The sequence below is a fragment of the Trichoplusia ni genome, chromosome 17 (assembly GCF_003590095.1).
Source record: "Trichoplusia ni isolate ovarian cell line Hi5 chromosome 17, tn1, whole genome shotgun sequence".
In the NCBI taxonomy this organism is placed as follows: domain Eukaryota; kingdom Metazoa; phylum Arthropoda; class Insecta; order Lepidoptera; family Noctuidae; genus Trichoplusia; species Trichoplusia ni.
The window spans coordinates 3660767-3675725 of record NC_039494.1 but is presented as its reverse complement, the minus strand read 5'-3'; the positions used below and the strand labels follow the sequence as shown (position 1 = coordinate 3675725).

At 33.6% G+C, this 14959-nt stretch overlaps 1 protein-coding gene across 1 annotated transcript in view; it reads left to right on the top strand.

Annotated features, from left to right (window-relative positions):
- LOC113502478 (general odorant-binding protein 70) overlaps window positions 1–14959 on the top strand; it is a 32267-nt gene that overhangs the window by 4028 nt on the left and 13280 nt on the right. Inside the window, exon 2 of the mRNA XM_026884062.1 lies at window positions 9781–9874. Within this exon, the coding sequence (XP_026739863.1) occupies window positions 9781–9874 (94 nt within the window). The remainder of the gene's footprint in view (window positions 1–9780; window positions 9875–14959) is intronic.

Below are 14959 nucleotides of genomic sequence, written 5' to 3'. Positions count from 1 at the left end.
GTAGGTTTGTTTATTTGTTCGGACTATTTGAAGGGAAACGCCTCAGCAAAAAAAGAATGAATAGAGTTTCAAGGGTTCATCATAGAAAAATTGTGATTTGGGAAGATCACATGCATTTACTTACATAATATGCTTACACATAATATTTAATTAAATGCTTGAAAATAATCTTCCTATAATAATTTTATTTTGTTTCGGTATATATCCAAATCTTTGAAAATCTTCCGAAAATGTCTCTTTTCACCCCATTTCACCGTGATTTAGGTTATTGTTGTTGTCTACAAAACAATAGGTAATGTTATAAATTCTATTTAAAAAGTATTGGCTTTTGTCATGCTTTCACATAAACAGATTAACCGGTTCCGATCATTTTCGTGACGTTAACAACTGATAGTCTTCGTCACGGGCGATTAGCGAAACGCTATTGTAATGTTATCAGAATAAAAAACTGGACTTATAGAATACTTAATAGAGGATAGAAATGTTAGTGGGTATGTAACATACGTGATAGGTCAGAAATATGTAAAAATAGAGAATTACATTTTGGTTTTGAAGTGTGCTTGTAATGTTATTTTTCCTTGTGAAACCAAAAATTGCGATTTTAGACTATCTTGCATGTATTAATTAACTTAAACAATATTTCCGTATAACTGTTGATTTTTACAAAAATGTTATTCGTAACATCTTTTGTCACTTAATTAAATAAGTTTACGCAAAACTAGAGGTCATCCTCTTTATCGTATTGCAAAAATATTGGCATTTGACTCGTTATAAAAATATAAGGCAATCTCTCATTAGATACATGCGTTTCAGTTGGGTAACAGTTAATTTATGGGGCTTAAGGTTAATCTGAGACAAGATGAAGTAACCTGGTTTAAGTTACAAAATATAATATATATGTATATACTATATTCAGCAATGATAGGTAATAAAAACACGATATCAAAATATAAGTGTGGACATTTTAATTGGATGAGCAAATGCATCTTTTGAAATTGACAATTATAGAAATAAATGTTAACATCACAGGTTCATGTAAATCAGATAGTTTTGCAAGTCACATTATCATGTGATGTAGTTTTATTAAGTGACGTTTGTATTTATAGTCTAGTTCTGTAGAGCATTAGTAACAGTTACCCCTGTGGCTAAGATATGCCTTCTTGTGCGATGCCTCATGTCTATATTTACAATTATTTTCATTTAAGAGGTGAAGCTGACCTCTTTTTTTCCTGAACAAAAGCTTACACTACACTGGGGCAGACACTTTAATATACCAGAGTCCACAGACTAAAACACCCTGGCCTTTCAATCGTCTAAGCCAGAGTCACGGGTTCTGCGTGACTCTGGCAAGTTGTAGTTCCTGTCGCTTTGATCTTTTAAAGTTAGCCAGTAGCCAATGTGGAAGCAAGACCACACTATACAAGGCATGCAAAATCTCTCCTTCACAATACCAACAATTTTCAACCGACTTTAAAAAGTCGGAGGTTCTGAAATTGTCTGTATTTCTTCTTTTCTTATCGTGAAAAAGCTGTCATTCGGCCCAATAATTTCATCAAGTTTGGCTTATTTGAAGCCAGTTGTAGGTATTTCTTGGAAAAATACCATTATTTTTAAGACCTCTTACAAATCAATTAAGACTTAAACACGTACTCAACTTGACACACACGCCTTATTCTGATTTCCCTTAAGTTCGATGTACGATTACCTAACGACCGACGTTGCTTCAATACCGGCTGTACCTTATTACGGCGGTAATCCGCGTAAACCGAGCTACAAATCAATTACGTTACACAACCCAGTTAGGAGATCTCGGTAAACTGCGTGTGATACTAGCTAATACTATTACGATTACTATGTGCTCTTACTTATGATTACATTGCCTATATTTACTAGTGCTTAGGTATGATAACTTGTATCAGTCTTTTGACAAATGTAACTTGTCAATAAACGCTAGTTATCTCTGTGATGTTTCTTAACCGGAATTTTTGTTTACATTTTTTTATTCAAACTTTTCTCGGCGATCTTTAAATTTTTCATCAACATACATGCCCAAGAATAAAAGAAACATTGAAGTCAAAAACATTAAAAAAAACGATCTACGGCTAACATTTAACAAGAATACGCTCTCAGCACAAGTTTAGGGAATCAATAACCTCAAAGCACCAAAAATACATCACTGCGAGCAACCCTGATTGATGATACGACTTCATCTGATTAGGAGGAACCTAAAATGCCTGCCACAATTACTTAGAGTAAAACTGTTGCGATTGTGGAAGAGAGACACCGCTCTACGTCATGTAATGCCGTCTCGTTTTTATAACAACAACAGCTACACTTTAGGGTATACTGGTGAGATCTGAGGACCCCAGGTACAGATCTGATAAATGGCAAACCTTTAAATCACCAGCTAACATCCATGTTTACGAAATGCAATAAAGTTGTTTGACATCACAGGAATCGTTCCCACTTTTGAATCTCTTTTTAACTCACATATTTCTGATTATCAAGATGAAAGAATCGACATTCTGTGTCTTATTTAAGACTAATACAATCCCTACTAATATTATAAATGCGAAAGTAACTCTGTCTGTCTATCTGTCTGTTACGCTTTCAAGTCTAAACCACTGAATCGATTTTAATGAAATTTGGTACAGAGATAGAGTTGACCTTGAGAAGGAATATAGGATAGTTTTTATCCCGGACTTCTGAAGAGTTCTCTTGGAAACGCGACATAACCGACATCGACGCGGGCGAAGCTGCTGGCGAAAAGCTAGTGTAAAATAATTTATTTATTTTTGATAACCGAATGTTTGATATCTCAGACTTCTGATGTCGCTGTGTAAACAATTTCCAGGTTGTTAAAATGTATTTTATTAAAGGAAATGTTATTGCCTTAATCTGTATAATGTTTGATGGAACGAGAAAATTGCTTATAAATTAGATGTTATGAATGACTGTGAATAGGACCTGCGGTATGAAAGCCTTCGCAATGTTATTACAAGATTGTTTCCTGATGAATTTAATTTCAATCACTTTACTTACGTTTGAGAGTCAAATAGGTGTAATTTTAATACTAAGAGGTATGATCGTTTGATCGTTGTCTGCCAAAAAGTCGTATGTTCGAGTCTCGGAATACATCTATAAGTATTTACGAATTCATCAGGATCAGAGTTTAAAAGCCAGCGTTCAGAATTCCTCAAATTTGGTTCAAGGGTGCACTAAGCCACATCAAAGGCCTACAGGATGGTCTAAAACCTGGTTTCCCATATGCCAACAACAAACATAAGAAAAGCCGATATTTTTATTCAGCCATCTTGAATAAAATCAAACATCTATCGATTGTCTCCTCTATACAACATCATAAGGAGAGTTAATACCATACCTTATTCAAACTTAGTTTGAGAGTATGCCGCGGTTTCCAAAAGGCTTGCAAGTCGTCATCACGACCCACACAATGCCTTATAAAGCGTGCAGATAGTCTACTTAGCAAGGCCGCGCCCACTCGGACCGAGGTGACTGATTCACATTCGTCTTTTGTTAGAAGATTCATAAAATAATGAAACTATAAACTTCATTGATGTTGGTATTGAAAACATGAATGCAAGGCTACAATATCGCTTAGAAAATCACATTTTTGGAGGTTGTTCAATATAATTATGAGAATGTGAAACTTAACTAGTATTACATATTGTTACTCAATTTGGAACCTGTGTAATATTGTGCTAACTATTACAATAATTTGTTAATAGTGCTGAAAGTTTGTAGTAACTGGTCTTTTAAAACTATACCTTTCACTTTACCGAATAAATCTACGAAGAGCATGAAACAATTTTATTGAATACTCTGAAATGCATCTCAAAATATTGCTTAAATATCATACAAAAAAAAATCCAGAAACAAAGTCTTTAAACAACACGTACACACATCATTAAGTTATTTATCGATGACTAATACAATTGTACAGGACTACAAATGGTCATATACTGGATCGTTAAGTTAGAATACAAATGAAGTTTACTATGACTCGTGTTTGTACGATTTCAAGCTTAAAGTCTATAAAGATGCAGCCATTAACTACAGAACAGCAATCTTCAAGTATTTCTTACAGCCAATAGCTGGTTATGGGATAGGCGTGAAAGAAGCCAATGTAAATTAAAGAGATGTTCCTCCTATACGTGATGTAAGTATTAAGGCATTTTTAATAGTTGACGGACACATATAAAGAAATAGAAATAAAACGTAAAGGGGTGTAGTTTTTGAGTACTTTTTTATCACCAATTGAAACAAGTACATGAACTATAATGCACACGGGAAGCGTCGACTTCATTTAAAATCAATTTTGATTCTATTAATAAAAAAATAATTAAGTCTACCTTTTTTACTCCTAAAGATTAACTGACTGATAGTGCTAGTTAATTTAATAGAAATTCTCATAATACTATCTACTCATCAAGGATAGAGCAATGAAATGACTTGCAAAACTAACAAAACTACTCCTTCTAATAAAAAGTTAGGTTGTATTTGTATCAGGGTACAGTCATAGTAGTAGAAGTCAGTCAATGTTGTACCTACAGTATAGTTAGAAACTTTGTGGAACAATTGATTAGGTACCTCACGTTTTTTGATTTATGTCATTTTAGTCTTATGAAACCCTACACCATAACATGTTGTCATTTCTTATTGTTAAATTTTGTTAAAAAAGCACAACGTTAGTACATGCAGCTTCACTGTTTTGTGCATCATTATAAGGTCTAAAATTACTGAAAGTGTGTGTGTATATTTTTGATTTCTCATCACGCACAAACGAGAGGACAGCTAACACCTTGAAATAACACCTAGGCTGCTGTTATTTAATTTATTATAGGAAGCTATTTATTTGCAGCTACTCCCCACACCTTGACGTGAATGGATATATAAACACAATATTATATCATCAAAACTGTACCGATGCAATCAAATTCAATAAAAACTATTATTATCAGGTAACATGCTTGACACGTACCTTGTCAAAAAAATCCAAAAATATGTCACTAAATTACTTACACTTTGTAAATCGTCTTGCGTTAACCTTCTGTTGTTGATTGTACATTACATAAGTCGTTTACGCTAGACGTTGCCAACGATCCGTCTCAAGTTGAACTTATTGGTTAAGAGGTAAGGTTCAGTACATTGCGTCACAGCCTCCACGGGTTATTAAGCAATTAGATGTTTTATGAAATTAGTGTCAAATGTTTAATTTTTTTTGATCTGTTTATTTTTATTTTGCAATGGAATATAATATGTATCTTAGTCTTAGTTTCGACGATTTATTGCTAATTTTTGTATGATTACTTATTAGCTGTAGTTATAGCTGCAAAAACAAAATCCGCCAAAAATAGTTAATTTTTTTTTCCACTTTAGTTTTTGAAAAGCAAAAGCCATCGCACATTCAGAAGCTTTAGCAGTTTCTCTTTAATGAAGTCGGATATAAATATTTTTTTTTTCTATATTTTCACTTTCGTTGTTGAAACGTAAAAGCAACTGCACTTTCTACAGCTTTAGCAGTTTCCCTATACTCGTAAATCGGTAACATAAATTTAACTAAACAGCCACATCCGTACTTTAATAGTAGAAAACATACGACATAAAGTGGTACAACTTTCGATTTGATATACATAAAGGGACCGTAGCAAACCACCGTCGTAAACAACCACCATATAAAATCAAACTATGAAAATCGTGGAAGGGAGACGGAAAGATCCTTTGTAGAGCATTGTCCCTTTTCCACAACTGGAACACTGCACCAAGATGTCGTAGTACGTCCCTTGTTAAGTTTAGATATCGTCATATGATTTCTCCACCTAGGCATCTCGCCTACATTGCACAGCCTACTTTTGTAGAGTAGGTCGTATGAGTATGGAACATGTATGTGACCCATAACACTATTTACGTTGTTGTAATATAATCCGACCATAGCCCAAGTGTTTAAATTTTGCAATCTATGTTTCATCATTTCACATTCATTCCTTAATCGATTATAAAGTCTTGATGTTCGACTCCTATCTCTATACAATGGGCAGAGTATCTTTTTTAAATTAAAACTTGAACCTTCTTTACGTAAATGACAAAAGTAGGAGTTTATTTTTTCGACTCATAAACTTAAAGTCGATCTTAATACGTGTCATTATTAACTCGTTGCTTACAAAACAACTTCTGCTGTTTTTAGTTTGCTACAAACTTCACTCATACACAACAATGAGTCTTTAAAAAAAGAAAATTGTTTAAAAACCATAACAGCATTTCTCACGGAGTCTATTAAGAATTTAAATAAGATCTGTATACATTCATGAGTGGGCTCCCACGATTTGCAGACAATGCTATCAATTTGTTCACAGCAATCATGTACTTAGTTATGAAATAAGTTGTCAAAACATACGTCCTAGTACCAACTGTCTATAAATTAGCAACCTTAATATAACAAGAATATTTCTAAAGTCTACATGCTAATCCACATATAATAGGCATGTTTGCTTTGTAGTAACCAATGGGTACATTTCTTAAGAAACGTCGAAATACTCGTAGTTAAGAAATTGAACTCTGCTTACTATGATATTTCTTAAATGCTTGAAATGCTTGACATTTGTTATACCAAGGTCGAAGTTACGTTACTTATATTGATACTTCAGTTTGTCAAAGAAATCCTCAGAAAACGTGTTGCTTCAGAGTTTGTTGCGACGTTTCTTCTTTCTCTAGCAAAATAACTTAGAAATTGGTGAAGGGTAGGCGAATCGGGATGCTGTTTATTGTAATTTGTCATTCAAGAACTGCTACTTAAATAAATGAATTTAAATTTAAATTTTGTTTACGTTCTGCAATAACTTTTTAACATTCTTGATTATTATTTATAGAAAAATATTCGATTGTTATTCATGAATCACAACTATTATCTAATAATACGCATGGTTAAACATTAGGTGACATTGATAAACATTTTTTGCTTTGTAACCATTGAACGGAATGTAAGATTCCACTCTAATTATTTTATTGAATGTCAAACCATGTCTTTTATCTATTTTATAATATTAACAAACTTCTCCCATTCCACTGTTTAAGACATACTTATCTCCTTTCATGTGAAGGTCGTGTAATAATCCTTAATTTATTTTTCCTTTAAAGAACAAAAGAAAATGTTAATATATTGTGACCTGAGAATAGGCGCGACTAATCGAGCAACTTGCTATACCAAACGTAGATTTAGACACAGACAGACAAATTGACTCACAAACATAAGCATACAACCATAAATGAATCCTTGACACAACAACAAACAGTCACTCAACCGATTACTGTAATCTATTGTTTTCCAATCGGTACAACAATAGACAGAGTTTTGTTTGATTTTAGTTCAATTTGCAACCATATCTCCTACAAAAATTTGGTTTACCGACTCCCGCAATAAAGAATTACATAAACTCTTGTCGCGAGGGTCTCACAAATATTACAGTCAATCGCATAAGAACACCTAGACTCAGGACCCATTCATGAATGGAATGCTTATCCTATGCGGGGATAGAAACCACGTCACTTTGCGTTCAGTAGTTTTGGCGTGATCTCAACTATTCGGCCAACCGTGCAGGTGTAGATAGATCAACGTGTATCTATTTATTAGACTGCACTCATAGAGTTCTTCTAATAGTGGTTCTACAAAAGTTAACGCTACTAGAAGTTTTTTTTCCGTTATGAATACTATGACGATAAAGTTCGTGTTCGTAAAAGAAATTTAAAGTTTTATATTAATCAATCGCATGATAGAATTCATAACCGCGTGTGCTTTTCGAACGCGAAGAAAAGTAACACGAGCGTCTTCAATGAAAATTAGTTTCAAGTCATTGAGATTGAAACAATAGGCTCTAACAACATGACATGTAAACCGTATATAAGAAAATAGTCTAATTTAATTTCTAGTATAATTTCTAAATTAAGATAATTATTCAATTTAATTTTGTCAAACTTAAAAGTCTGCTTATTTTAAGTTATGCACCACATTACCTTAACTTAAGATGCATACCTACATGTAGACTTATAGACAAAATAATACCTTATTTCCGACTAATATATACCTATCGATGTTATATTATGTGGAGAAGTAAATGTTAAGGAGATCAGTCGTTATATACGTATGTATGTATGATTCATAGATATGAGCATGGCTTTACTTACAAATGCAATTAAAAAATGTGTGAAAGTGTAACGAGAAAATGAAAAATTCTTTCGAAATTCGAGCGTAATTATTAATTGCTGCACCAAATATATTTGGAAGAAAGCGGCAAACCGCCATTTCTTCTGCCTATACTATAGTAGTTTCTGATAAAAGAAAAGAATTCTATACCGGTTGTCCGTTTGAGGCATAAAATATAAACAAACTCATATTTAAATCTGCAAAATTAAGCAGTATTAGATAGACTTCTTACAGTTCCGTCTTCTTCCCGAGGTAAATAACAACTTAGTTAAAGTAATTTGGACACGGCGCAGTGAAAAGCGATCTTGTTAAGACTCTACAAACGCGCAAAACGGAAGGCGCAGGACTAAGGCTTAGGAATTAATTTACGAGAAGCTTAGCCTAAAAACAGTCCTTGAAATTGGACATCAAGTTAACACAAGTATACCTCAAGTCCTGTTTATGACTACCTAGGATATAGGTAGCACAAACTACGCAGGCATTTATCAAGCAGGCACGTAATTTGCCAACAACAATAGAGTTTCAATGATATCTACTGCGATTGTCTACTACAGTGAAAGTTCAGTCTTTCCCATGCGTATTTAAATGAATATCTACTAGAATTTACTACACACGTTTTGTTTTTACATGTTACAACGGTAGCTATAATATATGTTGATGTTACCACCTACAGTTCTTTTGAAGGACTAAAATGACTCAGATTATACTGCAAGTTTTAGCCATGCTAAATAAATGACTAATTCTAAAATTTTTAATACTTATATCAATTTTAAGTCACGTAAATAAAGACGTCATGTTGTCTACTTAGGTAGTTAAGTCCCAAACTACCAAAATACTAAAAGAAGAACTGGTGGTGGCAAATTGTGAAACAATCCGTCAATATTTTATTGATTGATTAACTTTTTCAAGAAATTGATCACAAGTGTCATACAGATTATGTCAGCTAATAAATTAAAATAAGAGAATTTGAAAATTAACTAAAACTTAACGAATTCGCGACATTAACATGCAACAGAACAAGTTTGGCGCCAAGCTTTTAAATTAATTGACGTGACCTCGATCTAGGATCTAATTAATCATAAACCTATTCTTCGTAGAATACTATTTAAAAACAGCTACTAAAAGCTAATGGATTTTCAGATTAAAAGCAAAATATCCTAAAATAATTTTATTACATCTTAACGATTTGCTACCGGTGTTGTTTTTAATAATAAAAGGAGCAATTTGAATAACATCGTTGCTTTAGTTTACATTTTATAAATGTAGGTAACATACTTTCTTCGGATCAGATTAATTAGAAACCGTCTTGAAAAGGAAATCTTCCTCTATCTCTCTCTAATAAATACTCTCAATTCTGCTCCAGAGTTCACTGCAGAAGACCTGAAGGAGATCAATCAGAGAACCAGTCAAATCTAAATTAGTTAACCTATTAGTAAGGAAGAACTAGGAAGAACTACGCCTTTAAGCGTAGTAAAAGCGATTATATAGCATCATAACATGGTTCCAATGAGGAATAGCAAAATATTCATAGAAAACTTATTCGTCTTTTTCTTTGATTCCAGGAGTCAAGATGCCGCAACCCACCCACTGCACCACAGAAGATAGAGCGAGTCATAACTCTGTGTCAGGATGAGATAAAACTCTCCATACTTAGAGGTAAGCTAGATATAGTTAAATACATAGCCTAAGTGCCAAAGAAGTCGAACATTTGCAAGGGTGTTCCCTAGAATGGTTGGATTGACCATTCAAGGGAGCGATTGATTGACGATATAACATAAGTTTCAAGTTGCATCTGAATGAGTCTCGATACACGTGCAGTGAGATGACTGAAGCACGTAAAAAAGAGAGCCTGTGACTATCAGTGGAATAAAAAAGAGTCATATATACGAGAAAAAGATTTATTTATAGTTTAATTGCAAGCTAAAGAATACCATTGAAGATGTTTAGAATATGAGATGAATAGTGTTTACTTTAAAAAAAAAACAACTGTGAAATCTAAACGCTAGAACAGCCATACTCGGCCGTTTTAATAGAATCCATAAACACATTTCAGTGATGTTGTCAAGGGCCCCAAGCAAATATTCTTTCAGGTCTTAATTCAAACGTAATGTAAGCGAAATTGGTCTTCATGTAGATTAGTAACAAAAAGATTCGCAAGTTGATTATCGTGGGGCTAGACAGCCGGATAACAGATGCATTGAACAGGTGTAAACGAAACCGATCGTATTGTAGAGCCAAAGAGAAACCTTGTACATGCAGTCGTAACAACAATTTTAAAGCCTTAACGTTATTCTAGTGAAGGGGATCGGTAACGACGAAATGGATGTAAGCAAAAGTAAATCTTACTTAAGTCCTTCTGATAATGATACTAGAATTTTTGACATTAAATTTCTACAAATAAACTAATAAAATATAACTAAATTTGCAAAAAAATGGATGTTGATTTTAAGTATTTGTTGTTAGCGGTGACAGAAATATATTACAGCCTTTTTACAGACAAAAACTCGAACAGACATATGGATAGGATATATTCCTTCTCAGTAGAAGGAATCGTATTTAGGGGTACGGAACCTTCACAAAACAGCAATAAAATCTAAGAATAGCACAGGTTTTAAGATGGTCTATACTTCTATCTAAAGTGTATTTCATACTTACATAGTTGTTATGTTCCGCTTTCACGCCTAACAAACAGAGCAGACTTTAATGAAACTTGCTATAAAAAGTTCGGATCTCAAGAAAGGATGTAAGTGAGAACCGGTCATGACATAAGATTAGATAAACAATTAACCTTTCACCTTAAACGCATAACACTTGCTTCACATCCGTTGTGGTTATAAAATAAGGAAATTATGAATATTGCTTCTTTGCTCAAAGAGAGACGCTCTACGCTGTGAAGTGATCTAGGTGTAGTATAATAAGTTTTACCCACATCAAATAATACCTACATAATCTTGTATTTAAACTTAGCATACCTTTTCCATATAAGTCTCTTGTTTTAGTAGAAGAGAGAGCAACTCTACATTGTAGAGAACGTCGTTTCGTTTACCCAACTGCAGAGTTCTTATTTCAAGAATTTGTGAGTATTGATCACATACCTGCAACGATTAGCTAAATGGTTGAGGTATCCACACTAAACTTATTAGTGCGCGACGTGTCTCGGGTTCGATCGTCGCCTAAGGCAACCGTTTTTGTGGTTCTCAAAATGCTTGTTATGTCTGGATGGCTTTGCGCAAGGATTAAACCTCTACCGCGGGAATTAAAAAAAAACACTTACAAACGTATTTTGTTTTTCAAAAATACACTTCTTTTGGCAATAAAAACCTAGATATTATGACGTAATTCTGCCAACCCTGGTTCCTGTACTTCTAAAACCCGTTGTCAATGAAGCTGCTATCAGACTCGATCAGTCGCGGTCACGAGCTGTCAAGGTCAGCGCATGCGCAGTGAAAGTAAACGCTCACTACGTAACGAATCGTACCAACTGTTATACACATGTGTTAATACGGATTATATTAAGAAGCAAATGCAACGTAATGTGTATTATCCGATAGTATTAATTTGGTTAGGAAAGAAATGTAAACGTATCGTCGTTGAAGGTATAGGAATCACATTTTTTTATTATTTTTATCGTAGAAATATTTGATGTGACGTGATTATGTAGACATTGATGGATTGCGATATGAGACATGTAAAAAAAATGCAAGTTTACGATATTAATTTTGTTTGAAATCATTTTTATTACGATCAAAGTGTTAATTAACGAGTTGATCTGAATCGAAACTTTCCACAAAAGATATATGAAGAGCCTTCTTTCAGTGTATGGGGGTATGTTCAGGGGGGCTTACAGCCACGTGTTTAAAGCATTATTATTTAGCACTAGCTGTTGGCCGCGACTTCGTCCGCGTGGTTAGAAGATATAAGTTATAATTTATACCTGCCTTCTATCTATCTATCTGCCTTCAATCTATCTTGTAGGATTCAGTCAGCGTTTGCAATGAAAGCGCAAAAAATGTGTTTTTGTACGACCTCACATTAGAAACCTCAAAAATTGTAGCCTATGTGTTATTCTGATGTATAAGCAATATTGTGGTAAAGTTTCATTCAAATCCATTCAGTAGTTTTTACGTGAAAGAGTAACAAACATCCATACATCCATACTTACAAACTTTCGCCTTTATAATAGTAGTAGGATATGTTATTACATAGCATTTTTCTAAGTGCGACAAGATAATACACAGTGACACACAGACTAATATTTTGGGTACAAGAGCATTGTAAAATTCGCTATCAGTAATTCTCAGATTAAATAATCTCTTTCAAATAAAACTAACCTTATATAGATTTTGTATTAGCAAATTTATACCGCATACAAGTTATGTCAATAAATCTACAAGTATTACACAATTCTCTATTGAATGCCGTTCACTTGCTCGAGATTGATCGGTAAATAATATAGAGCCAACTGAATTATATTATACAGGTTACAACTCAAATGACGTATTTTTTAATTATTTTAAAGGAAAATGTATATTTTGGTTTCTCATGCAAAGTGAATTGTATTTTAACAGGCTTACATTATATAAAGCACTTTATTTTAAAAAGGCTTTTTTTAGCTTGCTGAATACCTGAAAAGACAATTCGAGCGAATCTAAACTCGTAAGGTTTGCTGTGCCTTACAGGGTCTACTAATGTTTAGCTTTAAGCCTGATACTAAATAAATGAGATGAATATAAATGTAGTATTTTTATCGGAGCTACTATGGCCACCTTCTAGCTTCAGACTCGTCACGGAATATCCATTCTCTGTCAAAATTTCAGCTCAAACAGAAACCGGGAAATTAAATCATCAACTTGCAAGATTTGATTACATACAGACAATAAAACAATCAATTAAATCATATAGTTATATAATCAGTAAAGTATCCAAACGTATTCGAACTATTTTGTAAAGAAAAAGAACGAGACGTTAAAACAAAATGTTTCGAAACTTTCTACTCTTAACATCGTAACATTTGAATGCTGTTTTGTGCAATGAGACGGTTTTTGACTGCAAATGTATTTGTCTGTGAGCTCTTAGACTAATACTGTTGTAAACCGTATTGTGTGGTGGCCTCGCTTCAATACTTTAATTACAAAGGCTGTGAATTGTTGGTATCCTTGTGTATTTATTCTGAGAATTGAGGCGTGCTCTTGTAATATAAGTTGATATAGAATAGAATACCAGCATTGTATAGACTATCTATATGTCAGTATTAATTGCTAGGCATCATCTTCCTCTACATAACAGTTTGGCACGTTTTGATTTTTGACACAGGTCAGAGTTACGCACCCATACGGCAGAACTCAAAAATTACACGCATCTAACACTTTTTTCATTCTCTTTAACTGAGCGTTATTCTCTTAACATATTAAAGAATCCATTTTAAATCGATGATCTTACTTCATTAAAGACGTATCTTATATGGAATTTAATCATTAAAAACATTCTAACGAAGATGTTCGATTGTGGGCTGTTAACTCAATGTCATATGATGAAAACAGCATTTGTAAAGTATGCCTTGAAGCAAAAATTTGTGAAACACTGTTTTGAATACAAATCCGTAATAATCATATAAATATAGATCACGGAAATTAAAACTTGAACGAATTAATGAATATATAGACTTATGAAGATTTATGTATTAATTAACATTATAATGACCTTACAGAATATAAATTAACATTTTGCACAAAGTAGATCAATTTAAATTAGTTTACAAATGACCTTATCTCAAATGATCAAGTTTAAAGGCTGCATTACAAGTTTAAAATGTGACTGAAATTATAGAACCTTGCTATAATGATATTAACTTACAATTACAATAAAGATAACCTTCTGCATACGAATTTAAATGATTTCCTCATTGTACTATACAGGCTTTTTAAAGTAACATTTACTTTCAAGACATCACTGACCGATAGTGATGATCAAAGGAAACATCCTGAGGTTGTGTTTAATTTGAAGAAAAAAGACTAATAAGTTCAGCATGTGAGCGTTTCCTATATTTTTGCAGTAGATTCTTCTTCTTAGTCGTTGCACTCTTGGCAGAGAGGTCGTGGTCGTCATTTCAGCTGTTAGTGGCTCGCCTAACTATACGCCGCCATTCCCGTCTGACGGCCGCCTTTCTGGTGCAGACGTGCAGGGAACTGCGGTAGATACCTAAACTTATATTTATCAACCCTCATACCCCATAGGACATTCACATGTAACAGTGCGGGCACTAGTACGAAAAACACACAATTATTTGCTTGTTAGTAATTTCATAGTTGAAACAGCACATTAGTAACCATAGAAATTTCGTTAAATAAAACGAATGTTTAAGTATTTATGAAAAACACGAATTGAAACTTCGAATACCACGAGGAACATGGCATTCTCCTTAGAGTTTATTTTTTACACTTCAGCATTCAAAAGGCAGTTTGCCTGAATAAGGCTTAAAACACTCCACCGTACTTTTTCAAAATACCATTAACCTGCATATCGTCAAAACAATATTCTACTTTTAAATAAAAAAAAATAACCTCAAACCATAAAACTGATAAAATATTACCCGAAACAAATTGAAACGCCATTGTTTCCATACATTGTAAAACAGGGCTAAGACCCCATAACAATGAGGTTGACTTGGTAACGGTGCATCGAAATCTGTAAGGTCGGACGTAAACTACGAGGAGCCTCGATACATATTGACAAGGCATACGT